Source organism: Melopsittacus undulatus, chromosome 4 (assembly GCF_012275295.1).
Source record: "Melopsittacus undulatus isolate bMelUnd1 chromosome 4, bMelUnd1.mat.Z, whole genome shotgun sequence".
In the NCBI taxonomy this organism is placed as follows: domain Eukaryota; kingdom Metazoa; phylum Chordata; class Aves; order Psittaciformes; family Psittaculidae; genus Melopsittacus; species Melopsittacus undulatus.
The window spans coordinates 27,832,884-27,855,213 of record NC_047530.1 but is presented as its reverse complement, the minus strand read 5'-3'; the positions used below and the strand labels follow the sequence as shown (position 1 = coordinate 27,855,213).

At 37.6% G+C, this 22,330-nt stretch overlaps 2 protein-coding genes across 2 annotated transcripts in view; one reads left to right on the top strand and one right to left on the bottom strand.

Annotated features, from left to right (window-relative positions):
• Positions 1-4,751, top strand: part of PPP4R4 (protein phosphatase 4 regulatory subunit 4) — a 62,739-nt gene extending 57,988 nt beyond the window's left edge. The window contains exon 25 of the mRNA XM_005149522.3: positions 3,600-4,751. Coding sequence (XP_005149579.1) covers positions 3,600-3,624 — 25 coding nt within the window. The 3' untranslated portion in view covers positions 3,625-4,751. The remainder of the gene's footprint in view (positions 1-3,599) is intronic.
• A 2,920-nt stretch (positions 4,752-7,671) lies between these two features.
• SERPINA10 (serpin family A member 10) lies at positions 7,672-12,249 on the bottom strand. Its single transcript, XM_005149523.2, has 4 exons — positions 11,541-12,249; positions 9,839-10,112; positions 9,594-9,741; positions 7,672-7,863 (listed from the first exon to the last, which is right to left on the bottom strand). The coding sequence occupies exons 1-4, from the start codon at positions 12,247-12,249 to the stop codon at positions 7,672-7,674; spliced, it is 1,323 nt and encodes a 440-aa protein (XP_005149580.1).
• Between the last annotated feature and the right edge of the window lie 10,081 nt (positions 12,250-22,330).

Genomic DNA, 22,330 nt, shown 5'->3' with positions numbered 1-22,330 from the left:
TGAACTAACATGGTAAAAATGGGATGTGTGCAATTAGAAGAGTTTTTAAGATTGCATTCCCTTTCAGTTAGTCTTTTACATTGTTTCCTCTGTGCATGTTTGCATTCAGCTGGAGCATTATGGAGAGGGTGGAATGTGAAAAAGTGAAGGTTATTGCATTTGATGTATAGTAATTGCAGTCACAGTGATTTAGCTGCCTGTAGTTAGAGAAATAGAAAATATGCATTGTTAGATGATTTAATTTTTCCTCTTTCTTTTTATGTACTTCTGTATTTTTGTGTTTGAGAGTTATGTTGAACTGGTACTGCTACTTGTCATTAAGGCTGCTGCCTTTGCCTTACCTTAATCATTTAGATGAAAAAATTCAATGCTAAGCATCTCCCTTAGGCTGATTTTCTTGCAAGAATGATATCAAAGATGATTTTTTTTGCTCCTGTGATAAAACTGTTAAGTCCTAGAAATTTGCTGTGATGTGTACATACGTAGTCAAATATCTGTAGACTCTAGCAGCTACTTCCCTTCATATTCCTTTCACACTATTACTTGTAGTTCTAAATTACTGTAATTGGACTGGCTGTAATTTTGGGTGCTCAAACTGAGATTTTTCTTTGCTATTGGAGATTTGATTTCTTAGCCAAGTCAGAATGGAGAATGGAAAGGAGCCAGCTATTTCAAGAAACGGAGGTTGTTTGGGAAACAGGAACTAGAACTGGGAGCTGAAAAAAAATCTGAATAGGTATAAAAGATCAAGAATAAAAGAAGAGTCCAGGACGTGAGGTTGTAACTTGCCTCAAAGATAATGGAGCTGAGATAGATGTGTAGATGGAGTCTACAACAGACAGGAAAGAGGAAACACCTTACACTGGTTTGCTAGGTATAAAGAGAAAACAACAGTGAAAGTGATATCTTTTGAGTGGTCCTTTCTGGGGTTTTCAAGTTCCTTTAAAAAGCAAACCAAAACACTCCCCCTGTCACCACCTTTACTCATGGATCAAAGTTAATAAAATTTCCAAATTGCAAAATAAAACACTTAAAATTTTAACAAATATATGAAGTTGTTCTCTGAACAGCATGCATTCAACTACTTGTGTACATTATATTATGATACACAGTCTTTTGCTGTGTGATTACATAGTATTCTTCTGCTGGAATTTTACCACATTCACTGTACAAGATAAATTTGTTCTGGAATGAAATCAAGGTTGCATAGTGACCTATTGTTTTTAAAACTGGATTTTCTCTGTAGAAAAGATCGAAAGATAAGTAGTGAATGAAGGCAGACTGTTTCTGTTGAGTCAGTGGTTTCACAGCACAAGTACTTTAAAGTACCAACTCAAATTGCACTCTACCCCTGCCTTCTCCAGAGTCTAATTCTTTCTCCTAAGAATTAACCCACAGTACTTCAGACTTTTTATAGGCGATCATTAGGTGGTCACTAATTTCAAAGCACACGACTTCAAACTCAACAGTCAGATCAGTTGTCATGCTGATGTTTTCAGCTATTTATAAAGTAAGTGGAACATGTACCTTGAGTACATAAAATGACATATAGTGTTCAGGATTTTCAAAAATTAAGTGTGGTCAAAACCCCATGTGCTTTCACTCTAATCACTGTATACCTCTGTTCTTTCTATTTAAAACCAGAAAATTAGTTCTAATACTATAAATTTTTTAGCAGTCATTGCAGAAGTTCCAATTACTCATCTGTCTCACAAAATTTTGGGGAAAATAAATGGATTAATACAAAGCAGAGGCTTTTCTATCTATCGCTTAAAACTGATATCTTTTGCTTAAATACAAAGGGACAGAAAAAGACTCACACAGAACAATTTGTACCTTTGTCTTCAGGCAGGAAAGTGGAATGTAAGAGTCTTGGCTTCAAGTCTCAGTGTACCATTGAAGTATATTGGTGAATACCTTAACAGCATACTATTTGAAATATCATGAACTGGATGCTCTCCCTAGTTCAGAAAGTCCCTAAACTGCACAGTGTTTTTGGAAAAGGAAGAGCAGGCTTAGGATGACCTACATTTAGTACTGAATAAGAGTTTTAGTGTTCCATGTTCTTATGGGAAAATGCGTCTCTCAAGTTGGCATACTGTCTGCTGCACTGTAGATTCAGTTTCTGTTTTGTAATCTAGACCAATAATTAATTGTACTTTTATCAGATAATGGAGCAGCTCTATAAGGAGATATTAAGAGGTACAGATACAGGAATAGTTGGTGTTCAGTGCACTTATCCACATTACCTTGTTGACCACAGACATGTTCAGCTCTACCTCTTATTTTTCTTTTCTTCAGAAAATCACCTCTGGTACTAAATATACACACATTAATAAAGAAGTCAGTTTCAAGGAAGAATGAGGGGTACAGGTTTTCCATCCTGTAAAAAGGTGGAGTAGATTTATTGCTGCATAGAAATCAATTTCATAATAATGAATTGATATTTACTGTTACGGAGGTGAGGCACTGGAATGGGTTGCCCAGTGAGGTTGTGAATGCTCCACCCCTGGTGGTGTTCAAGGCCATGCTGGACAGAGCCTTGGGTGGCATGCTTTAGCGTGAGGTGTCCCTGCCCATGGCAGGGGGGTTGGAACTAGATGATCTTAAGGTCCTTTCCAACCCTAACCTATGATTCTATATCAGTATTTCCTAAGATGTCCTCAACTGACCTTTAAGACATCCACATTGGTGTGTGACCATGTAGTAAGCATTATATGCATAAATATTTCAAAGTAGTGTCTTTCATGCAATCATGTGATTGCTTAGGAAGTTGAGCACAAGATAATGTAGTTCTGCCACTGATCTTCTGCACTTTGAGTTGGTTAATTAAAACTTCCAATCATGTTTTCATCCTGCTATTCAAGATGCTAGAATTTCTGAGCTCCAGTGGGTCTGGCATGTTGTTTGGGTCCCATTTCTAAGATGAAGCTAGTAGGTATTCTGATACTGATACATTATCATGATGGGTTTCATCAGCAATTTAAAAAATGTGAAACAGAACAATATATTGTGTTGTTTGTAAGTGATACTGTAAAATATTGATGCAAATTAATATTTCCATAGAGTTCTAAAAATTAAACCACAGTCTTTGACATATTTCTGACCAATAAAAATGGGTTGATAATTGACACAGCTACAATTCTGTGAAGTTGAGAACAGTATATTTAAAGATTAAGTCTATGAAAGATCAGAAATTGCCTAATTAACATGGTCAGCAGAAGACCTAGGAATAACATTGTATTCTCTCTCTTGCCCATCTCCACTTTCCCCAGACTATTATGGGTTAAGATGGAGACTTCTGGCATTATCTGTAGCAGCCAATAGACTGCTTGGTCTACCTTAACTTCTCACTTAGAGCGATCTCTACACAACCTTCTGTAGAAAGCTTAATGGAGAACAATGCACCCTTCTTGTGAAGAAAGCCCTCAGAATGTGTCCATTTGGTTTCTTCAGTGGGTACATTAGAGAAGCTAGTAATTTTTTCAAGTACAGCAGCTAAGAGTTGTATTAAAATGTTACACACAATAGCAGTTTATGTTATGTTATTTAAAAATATGGCAAAAATATGTTATGTGTGTTTCTTCTTTTGTATGAAGAAAATCCAGAAAATCAAACTCTTAAGATCTTCTGATGGAAAAAAAGGGAACCAGAAGGTGATAGAAGCAGCATTCTGGTGCAATAAGTGGGAGCAGCAGAAGGACTCTCTAATGCCTGGAATGAATAAAATGCATCTTGCAATGTTAAAACTTTTTATCTTTTAAATAAAATCCCAAGATGTAAAATAGGTTCCAATAAATAATGTAACAGTTGCAGAATTCTAATGTTGTAATGAAATGTTATGAAATATAACTTCAGTTATGTGCTCTTAATCTGCTGCAGCTAAAGACAGGATTTTGTTTTCTTCAGTTAAGCCTTTGTAGTTCAAATTCTTGGATTTAGAATACACATATCCATTACTTAATTGGCTTATTTACAATTTCAGCAATTCTTAGCACCCTTGTTTTATGCAAGAAATAGAAAAAAAATTAATGAATATGCAAAAGTAATACCACATTTTAAGGAATATTAAAACCTAATTTAAGACCAAAGTCCAGAACAATTGATCAGTCCGTATCATAAACTTTAGTAGCATTATGCTGTGAATTTGGAGGTAGTGTTTTTACAAGTGCTAAGTAAAGTTCATAAAAATACTGTGTGAGTTTCAAAGCAGATGTCTTCAGATGATATAAAAAAATTTATTTCATAAGTTTTGTTGTATAAATACCTGTTTTAATTTTTAGTATTTCAGATTGTATTTTCACTTGAATAATTTATAATGATGTAGCTAGTTTTTAATCAGCTGCTGTTGCGAGCTATCATACTTCAGTGATGTCCTCTGCATTTGTTTGTATTAATGCTAATGTTTCTATCAAAATTCGCCTGTGGGAAAACATGCAATTCTGTTTTAAAGAGTTCTATTTATGCCAATACTAAAGAGAGAGCCTATGAAGCTATTGTCAGCTTCTCTATTTCAGAATGGAAGCAGCATAAATATATTGATATCAGAAATATGTGATTTTTAAAATCTATTGGTGTATGATAAAGGTGATCTGATCTGTGAATACATATGCGCGTGTGATTGCTTTTTATAATGTAAAAATATGAATGATGAATTACTCAAAATAAAATGTAGGACAATGCTGTACATGCATGTTCTTGGAAAAAAAAAGCACTCTCAGGGCATTTTTTATAATTAAAATAAATAAAATCATTCTTCTGTAGAAGGTTTTTATTTAAAATAATAACAACACCGGATGTATGCTGTCTTGTGTGAAGTACAAAATGTGTCTTTGGATTTAGCAGTGTTTTGCTGCCTGAATTCTTAAGCTTCTTAGATAGCAGTTGGATATAGGAGTATTCTCCGTTTAGTCAAAAACATTGTCTGGATTCTGTGAAAACACTCAGGTTTTCAGTTTGTTCTGTTGCCTAGCATAGCAATCTTATAAATCACAGATTTCTTTAAAGGTTTCTTCAAGTATTGTGATGTTTAACATTCAGTATTGGTTCAGATGCACAGATGACCTATACTGACTCCTCCTAGGTTCTGCATTTGTCTTATCAATAAAAACAGATACCCGCAGATCCCCAGGGACAACTAACATCCCAGCTACAGCTTCTCACCCATGGGCAGAAGGAGACTGCTCAGTCTCTTCAGTCTGACTTCTGCCAGGGACCAAACGCAGATCAGAAGTGGCCAGCTGAAGAACAGGACTCAAAACTGTGTTTAACACTCCAATGCCTTTACTAGAGCAATGCAAAACAGCAAGTAAGTTCAGAAACTTGAATCCAATCTATTTCTTCCCTTAATAACCATGTGATAAGTTCTAATACAGTCTCTTTTGTTTCTTATTGGCTGTCATATGTCTGTCACTTCTAACTGATTAATTAATTTAATGCTGATAACACATGCTCCACTCAATAACCCTACTGTGTATTAAATCCCTGCTATGTAAGCTTGAATTGCTTTCTTTGGACATATTTTGGTCTGCACATCTGCCTTGTACAGTGCTCCTGACATCTTCTGTATACCTTCATAAGTCTGTCACACTACAGACCTCCATCCCAACAATCTTTTTTGGGGCTGCTTACTTCTGGGCTACTTCTGTTGGACAGCACCAATACTTCTGAGCCCTTTGCAGCATTGTTTTTACCTGAAACCTAGAATAACAGCTGTAGGTCAACTGTACAGGGCTAACCAGATGGCTCTTATATAGAGCAGCATTTCTCCAATTACTCATTCAGAAACAGAAATAAGTGGTTCTTTTTCTTTCCTGGTACATTCGTACTGCAATGCAGAGTTAGGTTAGGTGCACCTTCGCATTTTAGTCATATACCAGTATCTGCCTGCTAAACGCTTTTGCGGGTGGCTTACACCAGTGTCTCAGTTGCTGTGGGTAGACCTCTAGTGGTAACTGACATGATTTTTTAAGGTATTTATCAGCTTTAACCCTGTAATATATCTTCTACATCTTCTCTTGCACATGCATCTGTCTGTGTGTGTTTACTGATAAACACCTTTGAAGCTTCTATGTCAAATGATCTTGAAAACTCTTCTGCCTCCTTTTGGGCAGCTATTTGTGAAGGCTGTATGAGCAAGTAGAGTAATGCTTACGTCTTTTAGTTAGACATATCTGGAAGCAGCTTTTTACCTTGTTCTGTGCTTGTTACATAGGACTGCTGCTATTAAAAATGTACTAAATGTTAAAGATCTTGCTGTTTGGCTGGAATTACTGTGCTGCTTGAATAGAGTGAACAGATTTATTCCACTTTTATGGAAGTGCTTTTTTTCCTGCCAAAGTCTGTTTTAGTTCAGACATAGAGTCCTGTTATGTAGTTCACCCTGACATCTAGATGACAATACATGCAGAAATTCTGGTTTTAGGAGAGGCCCAGCTTGGTGTTATAAAGCAGTCCAGATTCAGATTTTACATGTTCAGAATATCTAAGTTATGTTTCAGAATTTTTTTGTCTTTAATAGAAAGAATATTTTAAAAGCAGACACACCATGTACCCAGAGAAAATGAGTGCTTTGATACTCTGAATAAACACTTTCAAAGAGGTCACAATCCAAGCCACTCCAGACTTCATGATAGACTGAGTGTAATTTCTGCAGTAATAAAACCTCTAGGCAGAGGTGGTGAATTCTCTTTTAGGGCTTGATCCTGCTTTTTTAAGTGGCAAAATTCTACTAACCCTTAGGTCAGTGGGTTCTTAAGTCTCATTTAAACAGAATATTGAAGAATATCAAGCCTGCAGTGTTCAGGAATGAGCTTCCTGAATATTTCCAACGTTCAGTTTTGTGTTTGCCTTTTTTTTTTAAATTTCTTTGTTTTTTTTTATTTGCAGGGCACATTTTACAAGACACATTTTTGTCACTTTGGGCCTTAGTGAATTTGGCTTGTTCCTTGGACATTAATATAAATAGGATGACCTATTGCTAGCTGGAGAGACAAAATAAGTTTTGATATTTTCATATTTCACTGTCTTTTTACTCTAATGTAAATCAATAAAATAGTGTCCTGGTTTCAGCTGGGATGCAGGTAATTTTCTTCCTTGTAGCTTGGCCCAGTGCAGGGTTTTGGCTTTAGTCTGAGAATAATGCTGATAATACACTGATGTATTGTTGCTGCTAAGCAGCACTTACAAAGTCAATGACTTTTCAGTTCCTCATGGTTTGCCAGTGAGGAGGGGCACAAGAAGCCTGGAGGGAGCAGATACAGGACACTTTACCTAAAGCAGCCAATGGGATATTAGGTATCATAGCGTGTCATGCCCAGTGTATATGGCCACCAGGGAAGGCCAGAAGAGGCTACTCGTGTCAGGCTGAACATTGGTCAGCAGGCTGTGAGCAGTTGTATGGTACATCAGTTCTTTTTCTTGGGTTTTATTCCTCTTGCTCTCTTTTTTTTTTACCTCCCTTTTCATTACACTTATTATATTTTACCACAAGTATTAAACTTATCTCAGTCCATGGGTTTTACCTTTTTCCAGTTCTCCTCCTCATTCACTAGGGGGACAAAGGAGAGCGAGCAAGCTGCTCTATGGTACATAGTTGTCAGCTGGGGTTAGACCATGACAAATGGAAATAAAGCCTCTTATATAGCCCAGTAAGCAAAGTGCTTTATTTATTTACATTTCTGTTGGATCAACTAACCTGCCAATGAACAGTAATGTTTTAAAAGTTTCTTCAAAAATCATAAAAAGGAATGGTCGGTCTACTTTGATGACAGGAGGCACTGTGAATGCAGTTATTTCAGACCCACTAGCTGCTGTGGCTTCAGTTCCTTCTTCATCCACTTCAATTACTGCCTTTTGGACAACCTGAAATGCAATTTAGAAATAAGCTATGTGACAGAGAAATATTAACATGACAAATGTTTTTCTAAGTGCAAGGTACTCAGTTTAAATAGACTTTTATTAAGGATTAAAAGCAGTAGGCCTGTGCAATCTAGCTCTGTCTGCTAGAATGGTAGGCCCTTGTGCTGTCTACTTTAGCAGCAGACAGGATAGTACAGCCACCATGACCACCATACTTAATTGTGTGGATGCTAGTGTACTTTTCTACATTTCTGAGCATAGAGGTTTTGTTCTTGCAAGTGGTAACATGAAGCAACTGTTGCATTTGTATAGTGCTCCTTTTTGACATCTAACAAGGGACAGTTTCTCAAAAGTGGGAAGTCTGTTGTCGTCAGTCACAAAAACTGACTGGCTGGATATGTAATTCACAGTTGATTTTGTGAGAGCTTAGGCAAATTTGCCAATCATCTTGTCTTTTTTTCCTCTATATTTTTAATTTCTATATTTCATAGCACAGAGTAAATATGTAAAGCAATGAGGTACAGTCCTGAATTAGTCTGAGGATCTTCCCTCCCTATTGAAACTGTGGCCTGGCAAGGCGTGGTGCTTTTCCCCTTTTATTTCTTTCAGCCTGCATGTGTCTCTGGGTACTGTCTGTATTTGGATCTGTATCGGCGAACTGCTTAGGCAGCTAGTGCAGTCCCAACTCCCAGACTCCTAATTCTAATACTGACTTATGTGAAGGCAGTTGAAGGACTTCATCAGTGTTGAGCTCTCTGCTAAATGTTCTTAAATAATGAAGCTGGATACCATCATTCACAGGGACAGGATGCTCCTCTGGCACTTTGTAGCTGATGAATATATTACTTTGAATTTCAGCAAGCACTTATTCAAGTGTGATTTTTTCATAACTCAGTAGAGTTAACTGCTGGCAATCAGCATGAAATAGTTGTATGATTAAGAGAAAGGGAGAAAAGCACTGCAGATTGCCATTGTGTTTCACAAAAGCGAGATAGTTCATACCAAACTGAAAATTACTGTGATTTTATCTGTTACATATTTATTTTTAGGATGTTATGTTTTACCAGAAAGGTTATTTTGTTAAACCAGCACAATTTTTAAAAGCTCTAGTTCAGGGCTCAATGTTTTTGCAACTTGTATAGAGGTGTTTATCATACCACCTATTAGCAGTTTTGGAAAATCACAAAGGCTTCTGTAAAGATTTGGTGTAGGGAGACTTGCAACAGCATCACTACTATTTTAGAAGTTTTCTTTCTGATAGAGTACAAATACCTGAAGGGAGAGTGCCTCCTTCCGTTCCTCCTTTTCTCCTTCTTTCCCTCCTTCTTCCCTTCTTCCTGCCTGCTTCCCTCACTTTCTTCCATCTTTCCTTCATTCTCTTGCTCCCACCCTCCCTCTGGCTTTTCCAATTTCACTGTCATTTTCAATGTCTTTCTTGCTCTTGTTTTTGTTTAATTGTACTCATTCTTTGCCAACCATATTCTTCTTCAGGCAGAGCTTTCCTCCTTTGATGAGTTAGCTTTGTGTTGAACACATATGAAATATAGCTGCCACTGATGTACACCTCATGCTTGAAGTAAGATCCATACTGGTTAAGGTGTGTGGATTGCATATATTTGGCAGATGAGATCCTTTGCTGTTAGTGCACCTGTAAGTGTATATGACATAGTCTCTTGCCTGGGCCATTTATGTACTATGATAATCCAAGTAGCAAATAATTTTGGCAGGCTTACCTGTGAAACTGCTACATACTCTTGATCTGTGAGATGACTGAGATCTGCTGAACGTGTAAAGAGATTTTTAATTCCAAGAGCATTAAGTAATTTCTTCATTTTGTATTTTTGCTCCAGTTTGAACTTTGGAAATGAAATATCCATTTTCCTGTTTTGAAAAAAACCCAAAGAAAGTTCCTTGTTATGCTTTGTTGCTTTGTTGTGATAGACATAAAAGATATGGCCAGTGAGTTTTAAACCAATACCTGGGTTTCATGTTTCCCAGCCAGGATTCCACAAGCTCTGTAGTCAAATGATCTTCAAGTGAAATGTAATCTCCCTCCTTTTCTGGGATGACAATCAGCATGTGGGCTTTCCCTCTGTAGGGTATCTTTATCACAGTGCATCTTAAGTTCTCATCAAAAGTTGAATTAATTTTATCTGACTTGAACATCATGGGTACCTGTACACTTCTATATTTGTTTATGTGGAAAGTCTCCATTTCTGTGAATTTGGAATTAAATGGGTATAGCCACTTGCCTAGGGAAAGAAAGAAAAATTCTATGCGTTCAGACTTGCTCAGAAAAAATGTTCAGAAACACTCAAAAAACATAGAGGATATTTTCTCTATCTATATAGTTGAAGTGGATGTCAGTTGTGTCTGGGATAAGTGGATAATAATTGCAGTATATTTAGTGTATGTGCTTTAATTTTTTTTTTACAGCAGAAAAAGAAATAACGCACAAAATAAAGTCCTTCTTTTGCAGGAAAAGAGAAATCTTTTCCTAACATTGATTAGTTGCCACTCAAGTTCAGAGCTGATAGCATTTATGTGTATTAAATGCCATATGATCATCCATCTTTAAATAGTGTATCACCTTTTCCAAAATTCTCCACCAGCTGTTCAACATCCCATCATTATATTAATTAGGCAATAGTTTGGATGAGCATTCAGCAATGCACTGACTTGTAAGGTGCATGGGAATGTGACCTCTTCTATACTAATGATTCTGATCTCTGCTGTTGCTTTCAAATGTAGCCTTAGTCATCTATCTCTTTGACTTTCTGCCAGGGAAAGTAACCCTGACATTGGACAAACTGCAGTTTTGTAAATGCAAAAGAATAAACTTAGTCCATAAGGAGGCTGTATGGTAATTTTCGTTGTTCTTATGTGTGTATTTATTTTAGTGGGGTTTTCATGGATGGTATGTGCTGAATACTTTGGCCTGGAGTACTGGCTGTGAATGTGGGTTCTCTGCAGAGTATTCCTCTTGTCCCCTTTGTCACCCTAACTCTTTCTCTTTGCTTTTTACTAACTGGGTATCTGTGGTTTCTGTATGGCTGTTTCAGAGTAAAGGGTGGGCTCCCTGTCATTACCAGGACCTCCTTTTGTAGTCCTTTATCTGTCTTCTAAGCTAGTGGTCAGAAAAACCCCAACAACAAAAAAAGGAGCGTAAGATATCTGGCAGTAGAGGTCTTCACAGAACAGTACAGTCTCTGCCTTCTACAGGTATTTTTTTCTCTTGTCTTGTAAAGTAATATAATGGGGTACTTTGGTTCATCTGGGTAAAAAGTTTCTTGACTGAAACAGAGATTTTACTTTTTTTTCTTCATTATTTTCTGTACTATGTACAGTCAGTCAATTATTTTATACCCAGTATGCAGCATTCAAAAGACTATCATGATTAAGACTTTTTCATTTTAAGTGGAGATGGACTGAAATGTTTGTTGCAGGGTTTTTTGTTCTCTTTCAGACTCTGTTGTATGAAAGAAAGCATAGAAGAACTGTCGTTCCCTATCATGAAAAATCATTTCCTATTGAATAAATGTAACAGAAGAAACTAAATTTAGATAGACATAGAGCAAACAGGGCACCTAAATTATTTTAAACTTCATCTAATGTAGCTGAAGTTAGAGTCCTGATTCTTTCATTAAATAATCATTTTGCAAAATAAAAACAACAGTTACCTTTAAAGACAACATAATCCACAAGTAGCAGTTTATTATGGTGGTTAAACTCTTCGAAAAGCTCTGGGATTTTTCCTTTGGTCCTTTTGTTAATGTTTTGATTTATGACGAATTTTGCCTGTGTAAAGTTTTCAAAGTCCACGCTCAGAAATTCCATATCAAAGTACTGCCTGGATAAATTGAGAAAAGATTCCTTGAGTCTGAAGTCCTTTTGGATAAAAGAAAGAGTACCTTGAACAAGGAGAAGTTCTTCATTCATTGTGATGTTATCTTTCAGTTGTTTAAACAAAGCTGGTAAATGATGGCGATCCACTTTGTCCTTCAAAGCATGGAGGTTTAGACCTTTTACTATTTGTCTGTGTGTTTCCCCTTTGGCTGCCAGCATATATGCAGTCATGAGAGCTGATACAGAAAGCGGAGAGATGATGACATTGTTATCATGTGTCATTGCAATTTTTCTATATAGGTTAAATCCAAAATTTGCAGTCTTTTCAGTGAAGTTGTAAAGAGTGAGTTCTTCAAGACTTTGGTCTTTAAAAGGCTTAGAGGTATTTTTGTAATGATGCCACTCTTCAGAAATAGTGACATTTTTATTTCTTTCCAATAAATTATTCTCTTTTTCCTGCTGTGGAATGTTAGGTTTGATGCCAGCCTCAATGATTTCAACACATATTTCACTTAAGAGAAGTAGGTAAAATCCTGCTTTCATGTTGACATTCAGTAATGAGCTCTTTCCTTTTCCTAGTAAAAATAAGAAATAAAAATGACTTTTTAGTTTGTTCTATTCAAAATACAAAAGATCATGGATGTGGCAAGGTAGACATCCTGCATCTTCAGTGTATTACTCTAAACCTAAGATCTGGTTCTTATCTGAAAGTTCAAATTTAAATTAGTGAAAGAGAGAACTTTCCAACATCATGAAGTGAATCCAGAGATACATCATGATCTTTTGGTATTGGAGGTCCACATAAGAAGTATGTCACTGATTTTTCCCTTGCCAATCTGCAATTCCTTTACAAAATGAAACCCAGATTTCAAATTACAATATGCAGCTCAAAGATTTAAAACTGGCTTGTTGGACCTGTGTCTCAGCTTTTGCTCCTGTATGATTTTTGTCATCTATAAGCACAGGAATTCTAGGCAGCGTGCGGTGCAATTACATGCTTGCCTTTCATAATTTCATTTCAATTTTCATCCTTCTGCTACAGGTTATTTATTACTCCCTTCAGATCTTTCTCCTGATCACATGTCAAAGGATTCCCTGTTGTTTCATCCTTTACAGCAAATGCTGAAGCAGGTCAATACCAGCTCTGAAAATATCAAGTTTCAGTGTCAGATAGCACAAGGATGAAACAATTGTTCTGTGCTTAAAATTACAATTTTTTACACAAATTTTTATTTCTGAGCAAAGTTAATACAGGGTCTCTCATCTTAATAAAATGTTTGAAGAGGACTTTACATATCTTATAGGAGGCCTCGTGAAAACTTTGGCATCATAGAATCATAGAATGGTTTGGGTTGGAAAGGACCATAAGATCATCCAGTTCCAGCTCGCCTGCCATGCGCAGGGACACCTCTCACTAGACCAGCTTGCTCAAGGCCTCATCCAGTTTGGCTTTGAGACATTGCATGTGTAAATTTGCAAACATGCACACTTTTCGAGCAGAAAATGCAAATAAGTTTATAATTCATCTTTCCATCAAAGCAATATGTGAACTTCTCTCCTGCACAACAGTGTTGAATTGCAACTTACGGAAAAATTTTGAATGGCCATAACCTTCAAAAATGCATTTTCCTGTTGTAAATTGGATGTTCAAATTGTAAATTGTAAATGGATGTTCAAGACCACCAAGCCTGCACAGAATCTTTTTGTCTAGCAGTGACATGCAAATGGATATATGAGATGAAAAGATGGATTATACAGCCATCATTAAAATAGTGTTTAAAAAATCTAGAAAACACATGGCAACTATTTACTCCTTTTACGTTAAGGATCTGTAACAGCAAATTACAGTCATTGTATAATTTGTGACTTGGCATATGGGAAATTTGGTTTTATTTGATTGCGGTTTATTCTGAGTTCAGCTGAATTTCACAGTTGCCTGATTCAGGCTGCAGAAGTTTGTCCTGAAAACGTATGTTGATGTGAGCTCTAAGATATTTGGGTGCCAAGTCACAGGGTGCTTTTGGCAGTCAGGAGATGTGCTATTTTCCTTGGAAAAAATAGGTCACGTTCTGTACTTGGTGCAACACAGTTGCGCTGTAATGACTTAATTGGGAGGCACTGAAATCCCTGAATGTTATGCCTCCTCTTGAGTGCATGGCAGGAAACAGTAAAATGTGCAGCATTCTGTGGTTGTGAATGCTTTTGATTTTTTTTTTCTTTCCCATTAATTCCTGCTTGATTTTCAGTGAGGTTCCCAGTACCTGGATTTGCAGGACTGGAATAGAGAAGGGGATGACTTGAATTTAGCTGGTGCCCTGCTGGCCAAACAGTGCATACAACTTCTGCATGTTTGGGATATTTACTCTCCCAACTGCAAGCAGTGCTGTTAAGAGTTAGTACAGTAATTGCTAGCCATTTCTGCTCCTTATGTAGTTACTTCTGTGGGAAGTAACACAGTCACTGAGGTACTGTTCCTGCCACAGTGCTGTGCCTGCCCTGGCAGCAAAGAAGTAGTCCTTTCCCCTGGGAGTCAAAGAGATATCCTTCCACATTGCAGAGTCAGCTCTACCAAAGAGTCAGGGATTGCAAATGTTTGCTTCTGATCACATTCAATCATGGAGAAAGGTTTTTCTGCAACAGCAGCTATGTGCCTACAAGAGCATCAGACCTATCTGCTCACAAGACACTGCAGAGTACCAGCTCTTTTCTGTGCATGGTGCAATACCCATGCCACATCTTGACAGTGTCATGCTCACAGACGTCACTGTTGCGTCTCTCTCTGAGAGGTTTGGGACAGTACACAGCTCTGGCAGGTCACCAGATCCCCCCAGGAGATGTGAAGGGACTTAATGGGGAAAACAGCTGCCTTTCAGAGGACTCTGCTTTCCTAAAACAAATAGGTTTCATGCTGGCAGGACGGGACAAACACAGAAGCCCTTGTTTACAGGCACATCCCAGACCATTCAGCACATAGAAGAGTCCTGCATCCTCAGGTATAAACAAGTGCTACTGATTTGGGTCTTATGAGTATCACAGAAATAAGAACCTCACAATTGTACTAAGCATTCAGTGCAAACCTGAGATTAGGAAAAATTAAAGTTAACATTACAGCAGCTTTATCATTTACTGTTTACCTTTTGTAACTGTTAGAAATAAAGCATGTCCCTTAGGCCTAGGAAAAACAGTTCTGAAAACAATAAAGTAACATATTTTTCACATTATAGACTTGTATTTTTAGACCTGAGTGAAGCTAATTTTAGAAAACTCACGTTATGCATAATGTAGACAATTCATTAGTAAACATATTAAGTATTAGAGCAAAGCGAACATTCCATTTTAAGAAATACTTGCTTCTAGTAGTCTCAGATATCAAGAAGTTTCTTGCTCAAATGTGTTTTTCTTTTGAAAGCACTACAGTAAGAGAAAAAATATATTAAAATGCTGATTAAGATCTAGAACCATTTAAAATATCACATCTAGAGAATAGGTGATAAATATACAAAATTATGTGTATATATATATAAATATAATAATCCATTCCTTTACAATTTAAATGCTTAATATAAATCTTGTCTTACCTATTAGGTAGCTGCCCTGTAACTTTTCTCATCAACTATGTTTAAAAACAAGATGAAGGTATCTGTCCCATATAGAAATCTTTCAACAAATATTTACTCTTCCAAACCAGTGATAATCTGGTTTTGTCTGTTACAAATTAACTGCTTTATAAACACCAAGTGTTTCCCATAAATGGCACAATGAGTGAGGGTTATATTCCAGTAAATACGTTGTGTCTTTCATGAGAAACAGAACAGTACACTCTTTGCATCCAGCCCTTAGGCACCCTGGTAGGATTTGGCCTTGCACATCCAATCACCCATGCGAATTATTTTACAGACAAGCTCTGAGCTGCTCTGTTGTGGAAGCAGTATCCAATCCCGCCTAAAATACCCCCTTTCGTAAAAGAACAGGTCACTATTCATCGTGGCAGGGGAGAACACAAGGGAGGGAAGGAAAAGGTACAGAACATTTCTAGGGGTGTTGTCACCTCTCTTGCTCGGCAATTCAGCCATTTCTTTAGAGGAAAGACCAAAATTAACCAACTGACAAGTGCTGAGCGATGTTTCTGTTAAAAAAGACAAAATGTGGGAAGCTGGTATTCCTGCAAAAGTTGTACAGAGCTATGGAAAGTAAGAGTAAACTTTTTGAGTTTTCAATTGGTCTTGCTTGGACAGATATGACAGGCTGGTTTTGGGTCTTGAACACTATTAGTTGGGAATGCACATTCGTTAAGACAGATAGTTTACTCAGCAATTTCTGTAGTGTGTATGCATGACCTAAACTCCTCACTATTTTGATAATTGGCATAATTCCAAATAAAATATAAACATGGAACTCCTTATGTTCACCTTGTGCTCTTAAATCACTTTTTAAAATACCAAATGAAACAACATTTAATTCTGATTTGGATTGTAAAAGAAAAAAAATTGGCCTTAAAATTTGAGATAAGGGAACAAGTCTCTGTTTTTCAACTGCACTGGAAAAAAAAATAAAAAATTACTATATTCAGTCTAAATGGAAAAGTTGTGAGAGGAAAGGATGGCATTTTAGAAAGCCCATAAAGTATTAAGGTATCCAGCACTCAATGCAAAAAAACTTTTGTTTGTTGTTGATGAGTATCAACCCCCCATGGCAGGGGGGTTGGAACTAGATGATCTTAAGGTCCTTTTCAACCCTAACTGTTCTATGATTCTGTGATTCTATGATTACTTCTATGAAAGTGACAAAACTGTTTGCTTACAAAGTGCAAGATTTAAATAGGAAGTGCTTAAGACCTGAACATATATAGCCCCTCTGTGGTCTGACCAGGTTTGTATCCACCATAGCAAAGACACATTACTGGAGAGGACTTACAGGTTTTGTACTCTTGAGAAGTTCAGCACTGGGGACATGAAAGATCCCAGGATCTAGGTACATAAATTCTTCCTTGGTTTAAATTCTTTGAAAATATTCTTCCTTTTAAAAATATTCTTCCTTTAGAAACAATCTTGGTCATGATAATCCCAAGTATAGGTGTTGTATTGAAGAACATGTGAACATAAGACAGACTTACTGAATGTAGGCCCTGCCCTAACATCCTAAACATAAAAAGCCCCACTGTGAATGCCCCAGAACTTCAGTTCTCTGTCCAGAAGACTGGACATTTATTTTTTTTTGTACTTACTAGACTACATTTATTTTTGGTTAATTCAATTGGAGTTAAAATTCCAATGTTTTCTCTTTATATGGAAGAAGTTTGTATCTGATATGATTGAACAAAACTGCATTACTAAGATGTGCTTCTCAATCTGTGCATATTCTGCAGACTGTGGTACTATGGTTGTGGTCCAAGAAGGCAGCACAAGGAAAACCTGATGTACACAAAGCCCGCACCCATTTGTTGTGCTCAGCAAAATTAGCCATATTATTTTCAATTACAATAGCAATCAAACCTCTTCCTAGCAATCAGACCTCTTTCTAGCCCTAGCATCATGACTCTGACACACATGGTTACCACTGGAAGCCCTGCCTGAGTTAAGATCCAACAATATTAATATTTAATATTAAAAAAGTCTTGTTTATAAATGACAGAGAAAATAGTTTTGAATAAATCTTTAAGAAGTCTTTGAATCTCTCAGTTAAGTCTTTTCTGAACTACAAAAAGTCCATCATCCTTTAAAAGAAGTACATCAATCCTATTTTACCTGGAAGAAAAAGAAGGCTGCTATGATAAATACTGCCTGTGTACAGAGATCTGAGGGAATTGTCTTTCTCTGTATTTACTCATGAAGCCCTTGCTCATTTTTATGCTGGGTAACACCTTGCTTAGAGTATCCTCCACACACTAGTAAGAGTAACGTATTCCTCCCACCAACTACTGTTTATATTGTCAGTCACCCCTTGCATTCAGCTTTCTGAGCAGTAGAACACCACACAGCATATGGGTAACACTCTGCTAAACTATACATATTCTCAGAGCAATTTACTGGGAGAGGGCTGCCAGTGTGTCACACTGGCAGAACTTAAGACAAAACCACCCCTGAGACCAGAACAAGGAAGGGCAATACAGGTGTATTGCTGCCCAGTTGCATCTCTGCTGAGCACATGTGCCAGCACAGCACTGAGGCTGGTCAATGGGCAACTGGTATGTCAGCAGTTGAGTTAAATACTGTCTGTTCTCTAACAGACAAATGGTTTTGTATGCACATACAACTCTGAAAACTTGGCAGTGATTATGTAGTCCAGGTTCTCAGCAATCTGTCAAAAGGCCCTGAGACTCTTGAGTACCTGGGGGGGATGCTGCAGAATCTGGCTCAGCTGCTTGTTCCAAATATTCAGAGGATTTGTGTTACAAGCCTCTTTCCTCCTTTTGCAGTTCTTGTGAGGCTGGCAACACCTCTGCTTCAGTGGGTGGTTTTCCATTTATTTATTTTCCCCAGTCTCATTCAGGAAACCTTCAGTGACTGTGGAACTATCATCTTAATAATTGGTTTGTTTTGGGCTCAGGTTCTCTGAGCTCTCTGCAGTTCCTTCTAGTTACAAGCTCCTCAGTAAAGTAGCAGTCCTTCCCTAAGTAGTGTTTTACATGCTGTGCCCCATTTTAGCAATGTTCATAACACAACCATAGCTGAGCTTCAAAGTAGCCTATGAGATACAATGGGCTTGATTGCAGAACTAAGAAATCGAGTTCCAGGAAGGAAACTAGTGGGTTAAATATGTGTATCTGTACAAGGTTCCCAGTAAGAGCTTTTTTAGGAGCTGAGTTTCTTGTTTGGCTCAAACAAAGCAATAATCAAAAGATACATTTCACTCAAGACCCTGTGAATTCCTGTTCCCTGCTAATGGCTACCTATTTGGTTTCTCAAGGGCAGACACAGGATATTTACAACTGTCTTGATGGAGCTAGTTGAAATCAGTCAGAAATACTGTCCAGACTGGAATCTGCTGAGAAAAAGAAACACTAAGGTAAAAAGTGTTGATTTGGAATATTTTTGCATTGAATGTAAGCTAACCTCTTCCATGTTTCTTAGACTAAACAAAATACCAGTGTACCAGGAGTAGTGCAGGAGATACACAGAGATGATTATCAAGGATGTGTATTTATTCTGAAATTTCACTGTAAAATTACTCATAAGACATCAACCAACATGCTCTAACAGTTCTAAACCAGCTATTTATATAGTCTCTTGAATATAATTAGTTTGTTAACGAGATGATTCATCAAGGTGGCTGCTGCTTCTCCCACTCAAAGACTGCACATTATAATTGAAATCAGCGGGATGCAAACACTCTCATGACTCCACACTGTTTTTAAGTCTGACCCTTTTCGCAAAGAGCTAGGACTATGCAGTTGTTCATATGGGAGGATTTGTGTAGTAAAAGCATCTTTGGAAGGTATGTATTCCTGTGTCTCACTGGGATTGAATGGGTGTGTTACTGTACAAGATGGACAAGGCAGTAAAGCTGTAATATTTCATAATGCATGGCTGAAATACCCCTTCATATTTTAAACCTCAGAGTCAATCACTGTCTAATTGTCCTTGAACACATAAATAAAATTCTAATTGTCTGCTAATAGGATATCTTACTATGGAACCTTTTCTAAGGAATGCAAAAATGATGAAAAACTGTAAAATAACAGGTAAAAGAATCATGCCTGGGGTAGGATGGAAGTAGCATGAATCCTACATTATTCCACAGGATGGAGTAAATGATCTTTTCAAATCACTCCCAGCCTTGTTTCCTGTGATTCTCTAACTCGCAGCGAAGGTGTGTTTTCATTCTCAATAATTCATTTGGCCTGTGTTTTCATATACAAGAATCCAAGAGCTGCAGCAGGGGATTCGTGTCGGCCTAGTCCCTGTGGAGCCAGCAGATGTCATCAGAACCTTCATTTCTCTGATGGGAAGAAGGATAATTTTGTATGCTTGGACATCTGCCCTTCTTTGTGCCTTACTAAGGTTGTATCACGGGGTAGGACTTAAGCAGACAGGGCACAAACTTAAAGAAGGCGCTGGAAAATATTTCTGTTCTCTTGGGAGGGCATCTCACAGTTTCTTCAGTAGATGTGAAATGCAAGTGCATTCCTATTTTAAATTCCTGAAAAAAAATTCAACTTTAAAGTCAGGAATTGCAAAGTGTCTTGGGGGGGGGGAAAGAGGGGAGCGAGTGGGGATGGGGGTGGAACTCATTATTGCATCTTCAAAGTGACAGAAAATTTTGACTTGCTGACTTCTGATTACCTGAACTTGGAATATCCTCTATCCATATTCCATATTTACATGCACTGAGCATGCATCTCCTTATTGCTGTGATAACCAAGTTGAGTTCCTGTGACTTACAGTCTTTGACTGTCTGGCCTAAAGCAATTACCTGATGCAATGAAGAAACCTCTGCACTTTGGCCTCTGTAAAGGATAAGCAGATGAGGCCCTCCTGCACTTGTGAAATGAACTGAGGTTTACTAAGTACAAGTTAGTTACCCACATTGCCAGAGTGGCTAGCAAAGAGCTCTGCATTGTGGGGTTGGGGTTTTTTGTTTGGTTGGTTTTGGTTTTTTTCCTTTTAAACATAGATATCAATACAGTAACCTGCTGCAGGTCTGGTACTAGTTCTCATGGCTTGAGTGTGGGCTTCCTGTAGGCTGCATGTAGTGGGTATTCAAAAGCAATTCTTCTTCCTAAAGTATGTATCAACCTGGCTGTGCCTTCATAAAAGCATTTAAGCAGAAGTTAGTTTCCCTACAGGACTTGGTTTCTCCATTTAAGCTGCTTCAGCACTTTGCCCAGTCTTTGATGAGATGAGTCAGTGTCTGTGTACTTCTGTTCATTTCTGCATGCTGGTCTTGGAACCAGTCCCTTTCTAAAAGACAATGTCTGAGTTTACCTGAAAACAAAAAAGTTGAGAAGCAAGGGCAGATAAACACATCTTTCAGAAGGTACAAACATTTTCCTCAACTTCCATATGAAGCTGTCATATGGCCACAGCATAGTTCTCATGAGGTTGAGTTAAAAGCATAATAAATTACATGCTGCTACATACAGGAGACAACCAGAACAGTCTCAAATGTAAGGCCAAAGACATAAGATACTTGTGCCTATCACTCAATCATATCTATAATATTAATTTTCAAGAAACAGGCATACTAAGAATCCATTATCAGTTGAAAAATTGTATTTAATAATTCCACTGTTTCTTTCCTATAAGGAAAAATATTTAGACATTGAAGTAGTTAAATGAACAGCAACCCCTGTCTGTGAGCTGCGTGGGAGTTCAAATACTGTTTTCTTTCTGTTTCATAAGAATATTGCATTTAATATGTGGGCAGTGCCAGATGTGAGGTGTTATTTATTCATTTCCTTGATTTAAGTGCTAATATCACTTAGCAACCCTACTCATCTTTGAAATGTAGCTTTTTAAGGATGCACATACATTGCTAGTGAGAATAACATTTATATTAGAAAAATGATTTGGAAAATGGAGAAAATGCATGAATCCCCTTCCTGATGGGACTGAGCGAAAAATTCATAATTCTTTTGAGAGGTTTCCTTTAGACTACTACAGTATTTAGTTGCTTTCCTGGCTAAAATGCCATCCAACTTTGCAACTTTGACTCAGTGAATTTTCAACTTGGTTGTTTTCTTTAAGGAACCTCAGGTTAAACTATCTCATTCTGTCTCACCTTCTCTCCATTTTGTTTCACAAATTGGGAAGTATTTTTGCATCCAAACTGGAAAAACAATAAAGGTCTGAGACATATCAAATTCATACAGATTTCATGAAGTTGAATGACCTGATCTAGGTCAGAAACATTTTTACTGCCTGCACTGTGGGAGGAGCCAATGAGCTCATCTCTGGTAGCCATCAGAGAACCCACACCAAAGCAGCTATGGAAACCAGGTTTCAATGAAGCTGTGGTCCAGATAACGATTTCTATATTAAAAAAAAAAAAAGTGCATAGATTTGCTTTTTGATATTTTTATGCTGGTAAATTAAGCCCACCAGTGTGCTGGAGGGAAATGAAACCTTAATATTCACTTGCTGGATAACAGAGAGTAGGAGATATGATTATGAGCAATTTTTATGTAAGTATCCATACCTAGAGGGTGAGGAGACAGCAGGAAGGAGGGGAAAGGAAAAGGCAGACAACCAAGGTTGCAGGAAGTTGAGACTTCATTGAACAGAGGTCAACTGAACAGATGATCCTTGGCTAGCAGAGCATTTTGCCATGTGGTTGGTGCTGTCAATACAGTCTCTTCGCATACTGACTCACATGGAGTAGAAAGTTGTGCTCCCACAAGGTGTGGACAGTTGGCCAGCTTAAAGCATCTTCACCTTTAGGGCCTCTGTGGAGATTCAGCTGTAGGTTAGTCTTGCTTTTCTGTGCTACAGCCATAAGCACAGTATCAGCACTGCTCTATATGCCTTTTCTTGAAAAGATTTACAGTCTCCTGCAGTCAGGATTTTGTGCTTAACTGAAGTGTTTAAAAGCCTGTAATACACTGTATTATATATCCTTTTAAAGAGAATGGTGTCTTCAGTGTGGGAGCAGTGTTATTTCAGACCCTTCCTGGATCTGTGCCCAG